Below are 22,330 nucleotides of genomic sequence, written 5' to 3' on the forward strand. Positions count from 1 at the left end.
TTGTGGTCTCTTCTTTATGCTTTGAGTATTGTGTTGTATAGTTTTAGTGTTAAAACTATGCAAGTTATTGAACAACTGAAGTAGGTACTCTTGTTTTATGCAAAAACTGCAATAATCTGTGATCCTGTGTAATTTATGCTAATTATGTTAGAGGGGCTATGATTGATATTTTGCTTGCCTGTCTTACTAATTTATCAGTTAATTGTTGCACTTCTAATAGCTGTAAGCTATTTATAACATACCCTTTGAAAAGCATATTGGCCTGTATACTAACAGCAGCAAACACTTCTGGTACCATGTAGTTCTGAAATATTATTCTCACCATTGCTGTTATTAGACAAAACCTAAAACCAGAAAGTAGGTGTCATTGTTATGGAGTAGTGAATGGGGAAGAAGGGATGCTAATCTCTTCACTTAATAGTGACAGCAATTAGCTTTAACAGACTAAGATTTTTTTATAACTATCCTGTTTTCAGTGTGCAGACTGTTTACTAAACTGCAAGGCCTACATAGTTTTCTTTTGGAATTAAAAAGAAGATATAATAAATAAATGTGTCCTTTTCTATATCTGAAATACTTGTCTTTTCCATGGTACATATCCACTACCGTTAGCTTATGTTTAATTGTCTTTAATCAAAACCTTAAACACGAGCTCTTTCATTTTAATAATGCTTATTTCGTGTTGTGCTTTGGTCTTTTTTGTTCAAAAATGGTTATAGGTGTCTTCAATAATTCTTAGTCTGAGTCAGTGCCAGTGAAAATCATACTGTTTTCTACACTGGAAGCAATACTCGATGAACAAACCTTAGCATGTGTATTAATTGTGATATATTTTTGAGTTTGGGATACTAGAAATGAGATTTTAAAATCTGGTATCCTGTTTATTTAAGAACACAAATTGCATATGTCTATATTGTGGCATACTTGCACTCACGAATATCAATTTGTGGATGTGGTGACTGGCTTATATAAAAGCTTGTTGTGGGCATTTTAAATAATAAAATATCTGTGTATGCTTCTCAGTATGACAGTACTAAATATTTTTAAATGGCTTGTTCTATTTTCTCCTTGTATTCAGAAAAATATGTATTTTTATACATTCCTTATTTAAAGGATGAGTAAGTCAAAGATAAACCAGCAGTCTCTTCAGTTACAGACTTAGATAATGTAGGTAATTTTGGGGGGGGGGTGAAACCTAATCCAGTTTGAAAAAAATTCACAAGATGCACATGCCAACATTGTATTTTTAATTTAGAAACCCCTCGTTGAGGAAGGGCAATGTGAGCCTGTGGTGGATTTGGAAGTGAAATTTGCCAAGCAAAGAATGGAAGTTGAAGCCTTTCCCCTCTTATTTTCCATAATGATCTTTCGGTGTACAGCTTTTAAGAGCTGTAACTCTCACAACTCTGCTTCTGGCTGAACTGTGGGAACAAGTCAGTGACTTTATCTTTCTGCAGAGCTGTGTGCTTTTTTCCAAGCAGTTTGCCAGGCACAGCTCTGGGAGGTTGTTCCCCATCAGAGGCCCTTTAGGCCTGACCTAAATGTAGGTGATTCAAAGCAACAAGGAGGTTGAAACACAGCATGATTGTGATTACAGTCATTAGTACATTCAAAGATAAAGCTAAAACTCTAAAGAGTTATGACCACTTTGACCTGAATTTCACTGAATGTACTTTAGCTTCTTGTTGTGTGGTGTTATTTCTGCATTGGTGATAGGTAGTACACTGCATACTCCTCAGTATTGGTGCAGGCCCCGTATTTGGCTTGTTCTTTATTCTTTAGGGATAATTCAAAGATATGTAGTGTGAATACATTGAATGAGAGTTACAGAAAGTTACCTACAGCCTGTAGTAACTGAAAGTTACCTACAGCCCTTCCTTGGTAGGTACCTTTCAGCTCATAAAATTGGTGCTTCAATAAACATAGATGCAAAAATATTAGACAAATAGAAATATGGAAACCTTCATTAGGTTGCTGTGCCCAAAAGTATATATATACTATATATACTATATATACTTTTAAGATGCACATTGAGTAAAGGTGTTTCTCAGTTTTGATGCTTGCCAGAACACAGGCTTCCATGAAATTACGCTTTGCTGTTAAATCCTAGGAGTTAAATGTAAACCTGTCTTTTGGAGCACATTACACCTCAGGACTTGCACATGAACATGTGTGCAAGAACAAGTTATGCACGTGTGCCAAGGATGGAAGCAGACTGTTTTATAGAGACTGTACATCTTGCATGTACATCTTGCACATCTTCCCTAACCTAGTGGGTTTTAAGCCTAGCAGTGGAAGTGTAGAACATTTTGTGTTACTTGTGACCCCCATGTCTGTGAAATCTAACTCTGTATTTCAGTAAGTCTTATTGGCTTTCTAAAATTTAAATATTTTAATACATTTTTTTCTTTTAAAGCACTCTTCTTACCAATTTTCTTCCATAATACTATGAAAAATCTAGGTCTGCCATAAGCTAAATTATTTTTCTGTCTTTGTTCTTGTACAAAGTATAACAAATTGCCACATTTCAAATTTAGAATTAAAAAATAACCTTTCTTATGCCTTATATCTGTCATTTTCAAACACATTGTGTTTGGGAACAGAATTTTAGAGGAAAACAAATCATGCCACATTCAACAACTTGAAGAGAAGCAAGGCTGCTGCTCATCCCTGTCGCTGAGTTCCACCAGGAGCAAGGCTGAGGATTCATTTACAGCAAGCACACAAAGCACATGTATGCACTACATGTGCATGGACATAAATACATAGCTGCTCACACAGATTCTAGAGGGACACTCAGAGAACTCATGTGAACACAAACATCATGCACACAGCCACACACCCATCCAGACAGAAGGAGCAAGCCACATCTTTTATATCATTCTAAGTGCAACTACGACTTTCGGATAAAAAATACTATAACGTCTTAATTTTTATGGATGTAACCCCAATTTCAAGAATTTCTGGAATAAATTCAGTGAATTTGGTGCAAATTTTGTTCAGAATCACCAACAATACAGAAAATAATCTTCAAGAAATTTCATTTTATGAAGTTACTAAAGGTTTAAGTTGCTTATCATCCCAACTTGAAAGTAGCATCTTCCAACATAAATATGCTTCTTCTATTCATGTAATTTCAAGGAAATTACAGCTCTTTTAAGAAAAAATTATTTCTCTCTATTTTTTGTTTGATTCTTACTACAAATTTAACATTCAGCTTTAATCTGTGCTGCTTCTGAGTGCTTTGCTGACTGCACTGGAGAAATACGTAGGCCTGTTTTTCCTTCTGTTATATTTAATTCTGATTAGGAGGCCTTCGAATCACAGACTGCTTTCTTTCAATGTCTGCATCTAATGTAAAGAAATTCTTGAACTCTTGTTTAAGCCTATCTGTATAACAAAAATATGAGTTGTAACAGGAACTTGAAAACCTCTAAGACAGTTATTTTTTCTTCTCATGTGAAAAATACATAGGTCCCCAGTAAGAAATGCTTATAAAATGAGGGAGGATGCACATGACATAAAGCTACTGAGACTTCACTATTGGAAGGTCCTGTCAGCATGTGCTGACCTTCACCACCCTGACCCTTCAGAGATCAAGTGGCCTGGCACAGGACCACCATCAATGACTGGTTATGGTGCAATTTGAGTTGCTCAGCTGCATGGATGTATTCTGGATGTGTTCTTCCCAATGGAAATTCTGATTCATGTCCCAAAGCCTATTCACTGAGCATATCCAAAGTAACTTCATGCAGCCAGACTGACGAGTGGGTATCTTTGCTCCTAAGAAAGTGCTAAAGATCCAATGCTGTTTCTTCTTACCTCTTTTTTCCGTACTACTTTCTCTTTCTTCATATCTAAGATAAAAGGAGGTAATGAGAGAAAGATGCTCAAATGACCTCTGTGCTCTTTGGGTCTTTTCCACTCTAATCTGAGGCCAGTGAGAAATACTTGAAAGGGTTCTCTGCTTCCTGTGAGGTTGCTTCATTGAACCCCAAATGTATTTCCCCATTAAAAAAATGGTGATATATGAGGAACTTGTGAGTTTAACCAGAATTCTGCTTATTCTGGCCTGTATTTACAGATTTGTCTGCAGCTTGCACTGTTCATCTGAAAATTGAGGGATTGGATTCCCTCTGTGCATTACAGCAGGAGTATGACTCTTACTGAAAGTTTCAGAACAAGTCCTGAGGATATATTCTCCTATTGTTCTGCAAGAAGGACTCTCCTTGATATTAATAAAAACTTTGTGTTCATCACAAGTGGAAGAGAGCAAAGGATTAGTTTATATTCTAGTCATTAATTTGCCCACGTGCCTATTTATTCACTTTGTGTTATGTACCCTCAACTTGTAACTTTTATCTTTGCAGAGTTCCCCTGCAACTCTGCTCTGGTTGTATGCTGGTATTTTCCTAAGGGGAAGATTCAAATACAGTAGTTCTTTTATAAAGTTTGCCTTTTCCTAAAAGGGTGCTCTAAAATATTTGAACTAAATTTCAGGTGTCCATCTGAATGCATCTGGGTTTGTGGAGGAAAGAGTCTGAAAGGAGAGGAAATTGGCTTTCCATTCTGCCTAACTTTTCCTTAAACACTCCAGCAGCTTCTTAGAGTAACTTTCTATCCTGCAGTTTTGTGCCTCTTTTGTCTTGCAGATCTTAAAATACGAAACAAGCAGCTTAAATGTATTTGGGAGAATCAGACAGGTTTCTATCAAAATCACAATCTTGAATTTTACTGTACTTTGTTAATAACAGTAATAGACGATATTTAATCAAGATGATTGAAATATTAAGAACTTATTTTAAAGAACTGACTATGCAAATATCGTCATAATGAGACTCTGTCAAAAGCCTTGTTAAAAATGAGCCAAATGCTATCAACCACTCTCCCTTCACCCACAAGTACACACATTTTAGCCTAGAATGCAACTAATTAAAAAAAAAATAAAAAGAACAGTAGAGCATAAATTAAGGTTCAGATATTGTTATTGATTCAGGTTTTGTCTGCCTAGGGGAGAGGAAGACCTGCTGAAGCAGAAAGTGTTATACAACAGAGATATTTGGGGCCCATTGAAATAATTGATAAATGTCCCAGTTACCAGGTAGCTTAAACAGTGTCTCACAAAACATGTCCAGTTTATAAAAACATATTCAGATTACTAGGAGTCATAATTGAGAATTAGTTTATTTTGGAATACAAAGACATGCTTGAAAAGAGGTTATGTTACAATTTGGATTTGCCTGTTGTTTTCTGAGGAAAGCAGTAGAATGTCAGTTTGCAATTTTTTTAGCAAGACTGCACAAAATACTTACATAGTATGGGATACACTGCTTACATAAACTATTCATCATCTCCAGGTCGTATTTCTTTGATTATAGATGTAGGAGCATTTTAAATGTGAGAAATACATTTGACATAATTTGTTTTGTTCCTTGAGACACTAGGTTTAAAAAAAATTCTTTGAATCCTTTAATTTTTCTTTCACACAGAAGAAATATAATTTTCTTTTAGTTATAAAAAGAGATACTGAGAAAACTTTGGTGATTAAAATAGTAAAGAAATCTTACCTGCAGAAATTTGCATCTTGCATCATAGGGGATGAAAATCTGCCTTTACTGAGTAACTTGAGTAACATGGAGATAAATTTTAAACTGCAATCTTTTAATGTAATAAACTCATTAGGTTTTAAGGAAGTCATATTTTTCTCCAAACATTTTACTTTTGTCACATTATGAGTATGTGCAATATTGCTGATTAGGGAAAAGCAATATTTCTAACAATTTAAGAAACATTCTTGATTGACCATAACAATTATGCAGTAATTCTAGTATTTGACAGTCATTTCCATATATTTTTGAGGTCACAGATGATCATCTACAGAATCACAAATGAGTAAAGTTGGAAGGGACCATAGTGGGGCATCTGGTCCAACCTCCCTGCTTAACCAGGGTCACCATAGAGCACATGGCACAGAATTGTGTCCAGATGGTTCTTGAATATCTTCAGTGAGGGACACTCCACAGCCTCTCTGGGCAATCTGTTCCAGTTCTCAGTCACCCCTACAGTAAAGAAGTTCTTCCTCAAGTTCAGGTGGAACTTCCTGAGCATCGCTAAGTCTTGTCCTATTGCTGGGCACCACTGACCAGAGCCTGTAAACATCCTCTGACACCCTCCCTTCAGATACCAGCAGACATTGACGAGGTCCCCTCTCAGCCATCTCTTCTGGAGGCTGAACAGGCCCAGCTCCCTCAGCCTTCCTGTGCAAGAGAGATGCTCCAGTCCCTTAATTATTTTTGTTGTCTTTCTCTGGACACTCTCCAGGAGCTCCATGTCTGTCTCATCTGGAGAAGCCCAGAACTTTCTACAGTATAGACAGTGAATGCTTTGCCTCAGTAAAAACTGGACATCTTTTGAAAGTGTTTGAGAATCAAATTTTTGCATTTGAAGAAATACAAGTAAGGAAAATAGCCTAGGAAAGAAGAATTTTGGAAGTCCAGATCTAAGGCCCTTATCTCTTTTGTGGCTTTCTAGACTTCTGATACACCATGGCTAGAGAGAAACCATAATAATTCACTAAGAAAGTGTTGGCTGACTTGGAAATTTAGGAACTTGGGACTGAACCTTGCAGTCACCATGCCTCTATCTAGAAATACAGATACCTTCAGAATTTTAACTGGAAGATCATTTTCAGGAGTACCTGCCCTCAGGGGAAGAAAATGCTGACCTACTTCCCCTCAAGGGAGCAAAAATCACAATTTGTCCTGGAAAGGAGGCCAAATATCTTGATCATTTAAATGAGAGAAAGTCCAAATGGTAGCTATGTGACTGTATCTAGAGTCAGGGAGAATGGTACTGGTTGCAAAACTTCTAGGAGTTCAGGTAGCTCTATGGTGAGACTCAAAGCCTTAAATCCTTTTAAAAACTGAAGACTCCAACAGGTTGTCCAGCAAGCTAACAGATAAGGTCCTTTTGAAAACTTGCTCTGTGTTCTTAGAAGTTCCTGATTGTATCTGAATAATTCAGTGGTTTTCTGGAATATTAATGCAGCCTTAAAGGTTGAGCAGCTACGCATCACATTCTGCTCTTCGGCTGCAGCAGTGCAGAAGTTGGTTGTGCTCATCTGGTTGTCCAGATTCACTTCACTGTTACTGACTGGCAGACTGTGATCTAATGTCTGTCAAGCATGGCCCACAAGTGTTGTTCATCCATGCAGGAGCCTGGAACCATGTTCTTCAGATGGGTCAAATCTGCCAAATGACACAGGCCACCATATGTAATTGGCCTGTCTCCAACATAGTTTATCATTCTGTTAATTTCTCTATTATTTGCATATTTCAGTAGCATATAATTTTCCAGAATACTGATGAAGATACTGAATATTGTAGAGGTAAATGTATGCCTGTGGGATTATATTAGAAAGGGTCCTGATAAATTTTTTTTGTTTGTTTTTACAATTAGTTTTGTATAAAAATGATTTTTATACAAAATAATTTTTCTGGAAAAATATTTTAATACAGATTCTTCTTTTCTGGAGAAATATTTGCTAACTGTGGTAAATGTGTTGATTCTAGGAAGCACTTACTGTCTGAAGGCTCAGCAAGAGAAAGCAAAATGTTTCAAAGGTTTCTAAGGATATGATATCCTAGCATAGCTACCTTTACTGACAACTTTTAGAGTATTCTCAAAGAGCAGTGTCAAGTCATTTTGATTACAGATTTTCCATGAGGATGTGTTGACTAGTGCTAATTAGGTCATCATCTTGTTTCCCATATTGCTTTTGTATTACAATACTAAGGGTCAGCACCAGGCATATTAACTTAGTGAGACTCACCATCTTCTCAGCAATTAGTAAAGGTTAATTTTAAAAGTTCCAAATAAAATTTTTTCAGAATTTTTTTTTCAGTTTTTTCTCATTCCCCAAGTAACAGCAATGTATTGAAGACCTATTAGCCTATGTTTATTTTGGGGGGGTAAATGTTGTCTGAGACTTTGATTTTAAAATGAAAAATACTGACAAATATCTCTTTAAAAATTTTCTTGTTGATTACTATTACTACATTTTCAAATAATTATAATAATCATCAAATCTTTTATTAACGAATTCTTTTCTTATGAATATGTACCTTTTCTGTTTGTAACGTTTAATAAAATACATTCACCTGCTCCTATCTGTAGTCAGTTTATTTTATAAGATTGTCTTCTTCTCATTTTGTCTCATTATTATTTCCGGCTTTCAAATATTGACAATTTAAAGCACCTTGTGTTTGTGTGTGTGTAGTAGTTGTTACTGGTATAGGATTCTGTACAGTGAGATGCAACAAGTCTTATTGCCTGCATGCAGGTGACCACACAGACTTTTTTTTTTGTTTTACTCAGAAAATTTGTATTTAGCATAGCATCTTGTGATTTATTTGTGAGAGAATTATAGCTATTCATGTCTTGTTTCCCTAAATCTTTGGTAACATGAATGCATATAATGGTGGTACAGAGTTCCCAGATCTACCTCTCCCTGCCCATTCTCCTAAGTAAGACACATTCAGATATTTGGTTCTTTTAACTTCTAATTTACAGATTTAATTTTTACCTGGACCTCTTTTGTCTTTTCCGTCTGGGAATTGAGAATTGTAGAATCACAGAATGGCCTGGGTTGAAGGGGACCTTAAAGATCATCTAGTTCCAACCTCCCTGATTTTGCAGGGAATATTCCACTAGACCTGGTTGCTCAGAGCTTGCTCAACCTGGCCTGGAACACTGATGGGGATGGGCATACACAACTTCTCTGAGCAGCCTCTTCCTCCCAGTGTCTCACTACCTTCATGGAATATCTTCCTGATACTCATTCTAAACCTGCTCTGAGGTTGAAACCATTCTCCCTTAGCCTGTCCCTACATACCCTTTGTAAAATGTCCCTCTCCATCTTTCTTGTTGGCTCCATTCAGGTACTGGAAGGCCACAATTAAGTTACCCTGAAGCCTTCTCTTCTCCAGGCTTAGCCAACCAAATTCTTTCAGCTTTTTCTTGTAGGAGAGATACTCTAATCAGCTTTCCATTTTCATTTCTAGAGCTTCTCTTTGAAGAAATGTTAACATTTTCTTCTCTTCCTATTCCTGATGCCTTTCTCTTTGCTTTGATATGTAATATTAGAGGCCAGGCTAACACTAACCCTAGCCAGCATGTCCTCCATGTCCACAAGTTTTTTCCTAGAACAGAGGCTAAGTAAGAGCTGAGCTACAGAGCTGTAATTTAGAGGTCATGAATGAAGTAGAACTACTAAGGTGGACTCCTTGTGAGACCAAAGTCTGCATTTCCTTTTGCTGCATGTGAAAGGGGTGAGGAAGTCCATGTTTGTGTGAGATTGATGGTCTTGGTATCAGAATTATATTCCTGGCCATGGAAGTGCCAGGGGTGCCACTGAAGACTGCAGTGGTAGGCTGCCAGATGACTGTACTTTTGCAGAACCGATGCAAATCTTGCTAGAATTACAGGAAGTAGCTTACTCACAGCATTCAGCATGTAACTCATGGAGAAATGAAGGCTGAAGTTTTGATATGACTGACAAAGATCTGTAAGCAAGCATATAAATATCAAGGTAAAGCAAAATTCAATTGACTAAATGTAGGCATCTATCATCATTTGATGTGTCCTAGAGCATCCAAGACTCGCATTGGCATATATGAGAGGGCATCTAGGTCACAAAAATGGCAGGTCAATTTGTGCTTTTCTGGAGTAGCAGCAAACTAGGTAGGATGCTCAACAAAATTTATAATTGCATTTTGTGCCAGCAGCTTTTATAATGTTTTTATTTCTTTGACCTGCTTCTGGATATAGATTGTGTGGATCTTACAGGGGCTTTTCCAGCTTTGTGATTTCTTCTGTGATTGTCAGTATAGTTAAAAGTGTTCTATACTATCCTCAGTGTTTTTGAAGTGCTTACTTTGGTTTAGAAAGACAGATAAATCTGTTTTGTAGTTTGTCCCTTATAAATGTACACAGACTATCATAATAACTGGGGCAGCATTTCCAGGTTAAGATCATAATAGTTCTTTCAGCAGGTTTTTCAGTATTGACAAATGAGGCTAGATAATGTTTTTCAAACATTTTAAAAACATACTAGTCTGAAGATCAAGTAACTTCACTACAGGTCTCCTGTCAAGTCCTTACACATTCAAGACTTATAGAATAATACAGTGCACTGTTTTCTTATTATCAAAAAGAAAAGAATATTATAATCTAGTAAATAGTTTTTATATTCCAGAGATGCTGTTATGTGCTTTGATATGTTAGCTTTAAAAGCTTCAAATGCCTCTCAAGTTATTGGAGCTAAGAAACTGGCTAGGATGTGAACTCAAGGTGTAGGATAGATACTGTGGGTGGGTAATGTTTAAGATTCTGTTTAGGTGCCTATAGGAGATATCTACAGGCATGCCAAGTGTCTCATGCAATAGTTGATGGAGAGCTGGACAGCAGAGACAGAGGTGCCTAAGACTGATTTTATCCAGCTGGAGTAGCTTCATGGAGCTGATCAGAGGAGTTGGTCCTCAGGCTCCAGTGGCTGCGTTAACCTGGTGGTAAATTCAGTTGTCTAAGCATAGGCAGTTAGTGACATTTCTGATGCCAGAGGAATCTGAAACTTCTGCACGGGGTTGGTAGATACAAGAAAGGATAGGTCTGTACCTTTCCATTCTTTTCTGGACTGGCAGTTGAGGGTTTGATGGAATACCTTGTGGGATCTCAGAGAGCGTGATTGGTTGATGAAGATGGAAGCTTACGCTCCAAATGTATCTGCACTCAGCTAAATATTAATATGAAAATGAAATTCTTAATTTTAAAATTAAACCCACTCAAAGCTATGCAGAAGACTGACCTGAAGCCCCCTAAAAGTGGCTGGTGCTCTATTAGCTTTCATAATATCAGTCTATTTAAATTACCCCTTTAGTGTGGAATATAGCACACTACCAGGAATCAGATGATGACTGCTGAGAAACAGAACTACATCAGTAGCAAAGAATCTTGTGAGAGTGACACTTTCTTTTTACCAAATCCCTGCCACCTACAAATTTTGTTGAGGTCATTCTTTCCTCCTGCTGTTACATGTTGAGAGACCTCTTTAAAAACACTCCTTGATTTGTTCTTTCCTAGTTACTTCCCAAATTGTTTGTGTTAAGATACGGATCAAAGAAAGTTAGGTGATTAAAGGGTTAGCTGCAAGTCACTTGGACCCTTTTCCATGTTTTGCATGAGATATATGACATTCTTACCAGGTATCAATCCAAGGATATTGCTATAAAGGGGGTGATTGATTTTTTTTCCCTGGGGAAACTAGAGCTCCATGGTCTATTTCTGTGCTTCCTGACCTTTACAGTATCATCACTATGTATGAAGTACTGGAGACCCATCTTGCTATCTTGTTCTTCTACAGCCAAAGGAGCTGGTGACACAAATACTGCATATATTTTCCCTGACTCAGTCTCTCAACATAGTTCAGTGCAATTTGCTTCTGTTGAAAAAAATCCTAAACTCTAGCTGGCCTATTTAGTTTACCTTTTAAAATCTGGTGACAATTGTGCATGTAAAATCAGAAGAAACTATGTGGCCCTACATTAATTACTATAAGTCAGTGATGGTGATACTTTCAAAGACCTAATCTGCAGGCTTGCCCTGTCTGGTAAATATGTAAAATTTCTATGTATTTATTACAGCACAGAAAACTACACTGGATTGGCGAGCTGATTGTAAAATGAAGATAAAGATCTAGTCATGTAGCAAATGAGCTCATTCCTGAAACTTTTAAAACACAACTAAACTATGAAATGCTGGCAAATATTGTAATGCCATATAAATAACATTAAATATTTGAAGGTCTAATGGTGAATCTTCATCTCCTTTTCAGTCATTATTACTTCCTCTATTTCCCACTGTAAAGGCTTTGGTTATAAAACAACCTGTGGTGTGTGACTCCTTGACTTTAGTTTTAAATTATATAGAAATCTATTAAATCTTTGTTTTGGAATATTTGGGAGTAATGAAGGGTTTATGTCAGAAACATCCCCTTGAAAAGAGGAAACAGTGCTTAGTTGCACACAATTTGCTATGAAAGCAGGGCACAGAAACTGTTTAAAGCATAAATTACTGCATTTTCTGTTTTTACATAAACACAAAGATCCTAAAAATCCCCTGTAAGGAGAACTTTCCCTTACAGGATAAAATGGAATTAAAATAGTGTCAATAAATCGTGTGAGAGACTGTATCAGTGTGTGCATTGATAGTCTGTGCATGCAGGATAAGAACATTGACTGCCTGCTAATCTATTCCCAGATGGAGGTGGATGCAGACGAGAAGCGCCATCGCACACGCTCCAAAGGTGTTCGAGGTATGTCTCTTGCTTCAGTAAATCACTCAAGGCCCCTGCTCAGGGTGACCTTCATCCTCCAGAATCTCTTTGCACGATTCATTCTGACCCTTGCTTTTACACAACCTTTCTGGTAATTTTCTGTAGAAGAGGGGTACTTGTAATAGATGATAAATTTTTATATGTTTTCCATCTCTCTGCAGTTCCCGTGGAACCAGCCATACAAGAGCTGTTCAGGTTAGTGCTCTGAGTGTAAAATGTATCCCCATTAGCAATTTAGAAAATTCATGCCTTTTAATGGGTATAATGCACTTTCAAGTTCATTGGTGGTTTGCTCATGCCCTGCTGCACTGATGAAATTAATTCCCTCGAGACTTGCTAATAAAAAGCATCCCCTCTTTTTTTTTTCCCCTTCAGTTATTTGATTTCTCTTTCTGTCTTGGTTGCCCTCCATCTCTGTAATACCTAGTCTGCCTGCTTTTAGTATAATCTTTCTGCAGCACACCAACACCTATATAATTAATTCTCTCTTTTGCAGCTGTCCCACGCCTGGCTGTGATGGCAGTGGTCATGTTAGTGGCAAATATGCAAGACACAGAAGGTAATACCTGTAATTTTTCATAATTTAGTGAAGAGATTTTGTAAACAAGTTATCTGGCATGACCTTGATAAACCAAACAATGATAAAAATTAGCAGTTACATATTCTAGAAGCCATTTAGAGTCAGGGTTATTTTTTCTTTCTGAATGTCACAAAATTTAACTCACATTTTTGCTGAGGAGACTTGGTCTTATTGTCAATCTTCTCTCAATTTTTTCATACAGTTCTCTTGCTTATATGTTGAAGATTAAAATTTGGCCCCACTTATCTTTTGGCACTCATGTTCATGTTATTTAATGTGTTTCATAGCTGAATGAAAAAGAGTTTCTGAGCATTTTAAATTCAATGATCAGGTTAGATTCAAAGCAAAGCTTAAGGCAAATCAGTGATAATAAGACTTCAGGGTTCAAATGTTATACTGTATTATAAATACCATTACTTCAGTTTCTAGACTATGAAATGTGGAGACATCTCCTTTAAAAAAATTACAGCTGTTTATGATTAATATTATACAAGGTAGCATATGTTAAACATACTGCATGTGCTTCAAATTAATTTAAACCTCAATCTTTACATTTCTGTGTCTGCAAGGTCAGAGTTCAGTTGTGTTGTACATCTGTCTAAACACCATTCCTTTCCTGAATCATTTGTCCCTGAATTTTTTGTGCAATATTTTTAAAATTTACCAGCTCTAGAATACATTTTTCTCTCATTGCTGTGCATTTCATTTGACATTTTATACAGCAGCATGTTGTAGGAGATAAAATGGCTGATGGTTAGGCCATCTCTTTTCTGAATTGAGGGAAGTGTTCAAACCAGTGTTAAATTATCCTGAAACTCTAGGGGTTTTTTCATTCTTGATTTTTCAGCTTATAAAGCACTTACGGTATTTATAAGAGTAGATATCTCACACCAAATCTGATTACTGTATGAAATGGGCATATGGGGTCTAGGAATTAAATTGAAATTATATATTTGGGGTTAAGGTATTAATTTGATATATGAAAAGGTACTGGACAGTGCCACTCAGTCCACTCATGTTCCTTTTTTCTTATCAGTGAATGAAGCTTAGGGACAAGTCCAGAAAACACTTTCGAAATTAGACCAAGAACAGTGATATTGGAATTACTTTGAATTACATTTAAACTGTATAAATCATAAAATAATTATTCACATTTATTTTCTTAATCTTTTCTTCATTCATAAGAGCAGTAACATTTCTGTTACTATTTGAAGGCTTTGGTTAGATTGGAACACTGATTTAGGAAAAGTATCCAAAATAATTATTTTTAAATTCAGTTGTGACTTCTCATTTCAAACCATGGTTTTCTTTTGTCTGTTTTCTTTAAGGAAATGCAAGCCTCACAAGTAATTAAAGAATGGCACTAGATCCTTTTTTTTCCTCAGAAATTCCATAAACTGTCAACAGTTAAGTGATATGATTATAATGGCCTTTCTAGTTACAAGATTAGAGGTACATACATTTCCTTACACTTCATGGAATTTCTATGCAGATATCAAAAACATACAGAAAGAAACTTTTTAGCTTAAAAAATTCTGACTTTTGTTCTGAATTGCTCTAACTTTGTGCTAGAGTTAGCGTCCGTGTTTGTGTAAGATCACCCTTTTGGGGAAAGAGGAAGCAATAAATGTGAGGTTTGAAAAGATTACATGCAGTTTTGAGATGTTAATTCCATATTTTGCTTTCTTGACATGATTCTTGTATGTCAGTACACGAACAGACTGAATCTCAGAACTGTTAATTAAATGAAATTTTGGGCAGATGCGATAAGAATAAAAATTGGAAATACATCAAAAATTCCTCTTTTTTTTCTACAAAAGAATTTGTTAGACTTTTATGTTTTCTTGTCACCATGATTGCCAATCCATTAATCAAAATATATTTAACCAATATATGTGCTATTTAATGTAAAAACACAGAGTTCTTTGTGGAGGTTTACAATGTACCTTTATCTAAAATTTCTGTTTTCTAGAAGAGAAGCACTATTTATACACAACCAACACCTACTAAATTTACCTTTTTGAAAGAATTTGAAAGAATTTTTCTCATTTTCTATTTTGCTATATGGGTGGGAAAGACCCTCAAACATTTCTTCCAAGGAAATCAGACTGTCTTAAAAATTTGATGTGTTCAGGGAATTGCATATCTCAGCTGATGCCTAACAATTCCGTTTAGACCTACAGAGCATTTTAATGAGGTTAAGACCTTTTCATTCATGATATGAGACCTGCTCATTATTAGAAATGAAATGCATTTGCTTCCACTAGATGTAGTAAGAGCGCTCCAAAATGCTATTTCTTCTAAAATGTCATGAAGTCTCAGGAATTCCAGTGGGTTTTTTGCGGGGGGAGTTGGTTGGTTTGCTGATTTTTAGGGTTTTTTTAGTTATTATTGTAATTTTATCTTTGAGAATATGAAAATTCATCCTCAGGTAGTACATTAAGCTTGAACTGAAATAAACAGATCCTTTCACACTTTTGGATAGATGCAGGGGGTGAAATGTTGTTCAGCTGATAAAATATTAGATAAATGTTAAAGGAGGATTTTACCACAGGTTTTTTCCTTGGTTGTATTTTTAATTAGGAAAGAGCTTCAGTGTAGGTTTACTAAGGGAACAAACAGACTTTCTATGCCAGTGATGTTTTGAGGTGTATAAAAACACGGAACTAGGTAGTGTAACAGTGGTAAGAGCTTGTATCATTTCCGTCTCCTTGATGTTTTTCTTTGTGTCAAATCTTAGTTGGAAGGGAAGAAAAACCTTACATGACTTGGTTGTTAGCTTCCTCCTGGGTCTTAAGTCCAGTGCCTGATGTTGGCTTGTTGGCTGGACATGCTAATAGACAGCTTAGATGGACAAGTTTCTCTAAAGGGCACTTTAGGGCAAAATGCTGGGATCTCTAAAATTAGTGTGGTGAAAGCACCTCTGTCCAGTAGCTGTATGGAAAGGTCAGAAGAATTAACATCCCAGCTGGGCACTGGGGAGTGCCCAAAGTTGGATAGCGTGCCTGCCTTACTAGAGCAGACTCTTTTTTTTGTGTGTTTTAGTAATACCTGGAAACCTGAAGCTAACATGGACCCTCTAGTGCTGTCCATGACACACAGCATGAGGCAATGCCTCAAGGTTAGAGTTTACACAGATAGAAGAACTTCAGTACCTGTTGTTTGTGTTTCAAAACACCTGAGGCCAAATGAACTGAAAAACAATAAGAAAAGAAAGGTTGTGAAAGATCTGAATGCAAGATATAAATAAATAAATTTAAAAAAAGCCATAAACATGTTCAGATAGAGTGGTGGAGACAAGAGAAGAATTCAAATGTTAGGAGTGAAAATCAGAGCATCTCCTGGGCCATGCCTCAGATGCAGGTTGTTTTAGTCCCTTGGTAGCTGTTCAGGCCCATTGTGCATAGCAGCATAACAATGAACACTGCTCTTATACCTTCAGTACTGTGAATTGATTTTGAACAATAAGCTTGGTCCAGATCCTTGCATACTTTCAGCTGTGAATAATCCATCTGTATATAGAGCAGTGACTCTAACCAGACCAGGAGGGTGTTCCCACAACTGTGTTTTCAGGATGCCTTTTGACTAAGCATCTGAAGAAGAGCATAGATTCAAGTGTTCTTTCACTGCAATTAGAAGAAACTTTGCCAGTTTCATTAATCAACTTCAGAGGCAACAGGAATCACATTCTATGTAAAAAAATACAAAGTAAAAGTGAGTCCAGTTTCTGGTCTGTTCTGCAGGTGCAAATCCCTTTGTTATTCTGGAGTAATTGAGTGCAAACTGTGTTATTTACTGAGTAGATGTGAATGATGGTTCCAGAAATATTGCATTTTACTTCGTTGCTCTCCATTTAGCACCTTTATAAAACAGTGTCATATACCAAATAGGTGCCAATGATTTGCCATATAAGTAGGTATGTAGACTCATCATAAAAATCCTAACTAGATTCCATTAAAAAATGCTGATTGCATACAGTCGCTTATTTTAAAGCTTCTTAACAAAATAGTTTTTTTTTTCTCAAGTAACAAAAGCAATTAGATTCTGTAATGGATTCATCACTTGCTAACTGCCACATTTCTAACATAACAATCTAACAAATAATATTCTACATATAACATATATTCTAACATAATATTCTAACAAATATGAGACTTAAAAAAATCTTAAGGTGGTAGCATGGCACTATGTATAGTGCCATGGATTCATTTAGATTCTTCTAGGGCTTACAAGAGTGTATATTTGAAAACAGATACAGCCATTGTATAGAAGTGAAAGCAAACCAATTGCTTGCTGAAAAAATTTGCATAAAATATTAGTGAAGAATGTTAAGACCAAATGATAAACCCTTAATATTTAAAATGGAAATACTGATATAGCTTTTACTATATCATTAATTTCTGTTTGATTGCTGAAAATAAGAATTCAGATTAAATAAACCAACTTAAACATTTCATCTGCCAGGGAATTTTTCATGCCCTTTCTTCAGGTCATATTTTATTTGTAAAGGTTTTCATTAATTACTGACACAATGTCTTGCAAAAAAAAAGGCTAGTCTCAAAACCAAAGAGGAATCATAAAACGATGTGCATATCTGTAAAGTATAAATTGTCCCTAACTTTATAGAATACATTGCATTTTAAATTTCTTCCAAATTTCATGATAATGCCAGTTCTTTATTGCTTTACTAGGCTGTCTCTGGTTTATTACATTATACAGTTAGAATTATTTTGACTATCTTTTAATTTTTAGGCATGAGATTTGTCACTTCATATAACAATTTGAATTTATAAATACCTTAGAGTTTAGCATTGCTATTTTGATTAGGAAAAAACAAAACAAGTACCACTGTATTGCCTTGACATTATATACTGTGTTTTAGTCTACATATTCTAACAGAGCGAATTAAATACTTTAGACCCCCAAACTTTGAAATTAAAAGGCTCAAATATCTCTCTGTTATTAGAAAATTATTGAATTTCTGTGCCTTGTTGTGCCATATTTCTTATTCAAATTTTTTCATTCCATATACCTTTTCACCCACCAGTTTGATTGCCATGGCTGCAGCCGTGGGTGAATAATTGCCTGTCTTCACAGGAGCATGTTCTGGAGCTAAAGTCGAGTGCTTGCTTCCTGATGTATGCCTCATTTGGATTCTGCCGACAGCCTAGGGGCTGTATTATTCATGCCTTGACAGATAGCACTCACTAAAAGCATTGGAACAGGGCCAGGTACTGGCAGAGAGATAGTGGAGCATTGCAACTTGCAACCGAGAGAAGCATCTATAATACAAAAAAGAGAAATCCTCATACCTTCCTTTTGCTGGTCTCACTTTGATGGAGAATTCATTTGCATCAAAATAAAATACCCTAAAAATAAATACATTTTTTCTAAACCACGCTTCAAAGTTTAACACAATTTTCTACATTTAATTGCAAAGCTGATTTTAATTAGTAAGGCCCTGCTTGTGAAAAATGAAGATTCACTTGGGTGAGTGTAACACATTGCAGTGTCTGCTGAATGCTCTAATTAATGTATGGCTGCTGTACAACAGGGTGCACTGTGGGATATTTATGAAAAATTCTGTGCACGCAGCCAGTCTATCTGTATTTTAGCTCTTGAATCACAAGAATAAATAACTTTTCCCCCTTTATTCTTTATGAGACATCATTGTGCATGCCATCACCCTATCCATAAACTTTATGGCACGCCTGTCCTTTTTACTATTTGTCAAAGATACTATAAATCAGAAGCTAGGACATACATATTTTAACATTAATTTGATGGCAGAGCATGGTTGCATGCTGTGCAGAACCAGAGGTCCACTGAAGCTTTTGTGCTGAAGCCTAACCACAGAACAGTGAGGTCCTTGCTGTTGCTTGCTTTCATGATTCTGTGAAAAATCCCACAGGATGCTGGAAGTATAGAGAAATGTGTATTCCTTTATCTCTCAGCTGATAGTCAATCTTTATTATAGTGTTTTTAATGATAAAATGATTCGCTGGATACTTACCTGAGGAAATATTCTGACGCTGTCTGTGAAATTCCATTTTCTTTAACAGCAATATTTGCTAAAGACTGTGATAAATACCAAGAATAATATTATAAATATATTTTATATGAAGTAATTCACCATTCAGGGTTTGTAAAAAATGTTAATAGATGGAGCTTCATTGCTTTGTTAAATCCAGCTAAAGAGATATAAGCAAGCAAGTAAATAAGTGCAAGAGCATGGGGATTTTCAAACAGAACACTGCAAACAATAAATAATTGTGCTGACAGAGAATCCATAATGTATTAGAGGTCTGTATTGGCTGCTGTCTGGATTCAGCAATAAATCCTTTGTCTGATGGTTGACTAATGATTAGAAAGGTACAAAGCTTGGTCTAAACCATCGAGCAGCTATCAATTGCAGCTAGCAATTGGTGTGAGGCTCTGCATGCTAGTGGCCATTGCGTAGAGGTCACTGCACAAAGGAACCACAGCTCAATTAGTCCTACCACCATCTGGACTGGGAGTAGCTGATGAAGTGGCAACAAGTTGCAGGGTCTGCAAGTACTAGTAGTGCTAGCCTCATAAAGGCAGGGGAAACGGAGTAAATCAGGGGCAGGAGCATGGAGAGTGCTGACCCAACTGTGCAGCAGCAGCAAACATCAGATTTAGGATGTGCTTTCTGCAGTGGGTGCCCTGGCTTTTGTGTTGCTGAGATTATAGGCTCCTTTTCTTTCAAATGGAAGGTGCTGAGCACATTTCTCATGCAGCAGTCCCCTTGCACCCATGGGGGCTTCTGTGGGTGTATCTGTCTGGAGATGTCCCTGTCAGCCACAAAATAAATAAAGACCATGCAGAAAGTATCAGAAAGAAAATTAAAAAACAAAACAAAAGAACAAAATATCCAGTAGTACTGGGGATATAATTTCCCCAGCAAGATCGTGGAAGGAGCTGTACACATTTTCCCTTTGCCTATGGGAAATTTATTTGGTTGGCCTGGTAGGTTTGCTGAGTACATTGTGTTCTCTTAGGAGAGAAATAAATCATTTGAGGTTGAATAACTCGTGCTTTTCATTGTGGAAAAGAGTATCTACAGAGTTGATTAGCACATGGTAGACAAGACATTTCATCTGACTATGCCTCTGTTTCCCCATTTGTAAACAGCCAGCAAATTTTAGGCATGTAGTAAAGACAGAAGCATGTATGGGAGACTATTGAAAATGTAGTAAAAAACCAAAAGTCTGTCTCTGATGTTTATCTGATATTTAAATAAAGATCTGTTGAATGGTCCTTGATGTCAGAGAAAGTCTGACTTTTTTCAGTGCTTTTTTGATCAAAATGTTTTTCTGGATCCTAGAGCAAAATTAACTGATTTGTCATGATAGGACAATTTTATATTTAGAATCTAGTTTAGTTTCCTGATGTCATAATTTGTCAATTATTTCTACATTATTTCTTTAAAAATATTGATTCTGAGGTTTGAAAAGCTGGAGGTGTTTAAGAAAATCTTTTTATTAATATATGTTCTAGTGAAAATACAGTGACAGTTTTTAACCTTAAGACTAAACCAGAAAAGCCACAAGCAAGGTAATGCACTGACTTTAGAGTACTATGGATCTGCCTACATACTCCTTCCAGCAGCTCTGAGCAGCAGCCATAGCTACTGTGTGTTGAAAAATGGCCTGTGCATTGGAGCATCCTGAGTCAGTGCTTCAGAGACAGGAGAATTTACTGGTGAGTACTGGCAGCTGGGTGGACAGGGAACCCCATCTTGCTCCAGTGTCCACATAAACACAAATAACACATGGGTTTGAAAATGTTCTATCTGTAGGTGGCACCCATGCTTATCAGAACAGGGTTTCCCTGCTTTTTTTTTCTCCATCTCAGTGAAGATTATCTGAACTCTGCTAGAATCGTCAAAAAGGAGGTAGGATAAATCATATATGTAATAAATAAATAAAATTATAGCTATCTTTTATTTCAGATTTTCATATTTTATGAGATCAAGCACCTCAGTTACTACCTGAGCTAGCAAAAGAAAGTGAAAAACATAAAAAACCAACTCAAATATGAAGGAGGCCTAAAAATACACCATGATTTGTCTTTAAAGACTTCTGCTGAGGTTTTTCAATAAGTTGAGACAGCCCTTTCAAAGGCATCACTTCTTATTAGTGGTTGATATGAAGTACTGCTTCTAGTGGTGTCAGCTCAGGACAGGGAAAGGAGAGGTAGTCTTGAGCATTTTTGATGGCAATAATAAATCTAAATAAATACATCCACAAAATTAAAAGTGCCCAGGGGATAGATAGCTCTTGAGGACATCTTCAGCACTCTACAGCCTAGGACACTGTAAACAGTGATAACTTTAACCAGGTGACTGGACCTACAAAGTTGGTTATCTGGCTATTCACCTGAATCACCTTCCCTAGGAAATCCTAAAGCTTACTGGTGGCATGCAAAGGGATAGCAGAACCTAGTGTCCTTTTGTGATTTGCAAGAACTGGTAGTGTCATGCTGTAAGTATCCATGGAAGAGTGTAGCAGGGTTTAATGCCTAAGAGAAAATACTCCTGTGATTTAAATTAGGGCTGTGTCTCAAATCCATGAATTATGATAAAATTGGAAATACTATAAAATATACTGAGATAGGACAGGATATGATTGGCTTTAAATGACAATAACAGTCATTAGAAAAAAAAAGTTTTTTTACCTTCAATTCCCTGTGACTGGGGAAATTTCTCTACCATCATGGTTTTTATTTAAAGCAGTGGACAGGCCACTGAATTAGATGCACAAGTAGTGGATGAATGCTTTCTATTCAGCTGATTCTTGTGGAAGAAATTCACCAAATTTCTGCTGCTGTTTTTCACCCTCCTAATGTCTCTAGAAGAAAATCTCACTTGATGAATGGGGAATGGGTGTTTGGAAAAAAAGGCTAGAGCTAAAAGCTGGCATGCATTCAACTTTTGCCTTAAGTCCAAAGAGTGCACTCTCATCAATGCTCTCTTGTTTTGTGTCCAGCTCTGAAGTCACAAAAGAGCTGTACTTTAAACATTTGTCTTATCCAAATCAAGAGTCACAGAATTGTTAAGGTTGGACGACCACCTTTGAGATCATAGTGTGCAGCCATTAACTCAGCAATGCCCAGCCCATCACTAAACCATGTCTCCAAGTGCCACATCCAAACATCTTTTAAATACCCATATCCCTAGTGACTCAGACACTCCCTGGGTATCCTGTTCCAATGCTTGATAATCCTTTCACTGAAGAATTTTTTCCCAGTACACAACCTTAAACTCCCCTGGCACGATTTAAAGCTGTTCCCTCTCATCACGTGTTATTTAGAAGAGAGCAAGCCTCACCTACCTA

The 22,330-nt window shown here is 36.6% G+C and overlaps 1 protein-coding gene across 16 annotated transcripts in view; it reads left to right on the forward strand.

The window, feature by feature from the left end:
• Positions 1–22,330, forward strand: part of MYT1L (myelin transcription factor 1 like) — a 301,704-nt gene that overhangs the window by 159,585 nt on the left and 119,789 nt on the right. For all 16 annotated transcript variants that reach the window (XM_054279201.1, XM_054279200.1, XM_054279204.1 and 13 more), the window contains exons 3-5: positions 12,316–12,370; positions 12,553–12,586; positions 12,888–12,950. In XM_054279201.1, the coding sequence (XP_054135176.1) occupies positions 12,316–12,370; positions 12,553–12,586; positions 12,888–12,950 (152 nt within the window). The remainder of the gene's footprint in view (positions 1–12,315; positions 12,371–12,552; positions 12,587–12,887; positions 12,951–22,330) is intronic.

The sequence above is a fragment of the Melozone crissalis genome, unplaced genomic scaffold, assembly GCF_028551555.1.
Source record: "Melozone crissalis strain CALT ecotype California unplaced genomic scaffold, PUWL_Pcris_2 ptg000027l_1, whole genome shotgun sequence".
In the NCBI taxonomy this organism is placed as follows: Eukaryota; Metazoa; Chordata; class Aves; order Passeriformes; family Passerellidae; genus Melozone; species Melozone crissalis.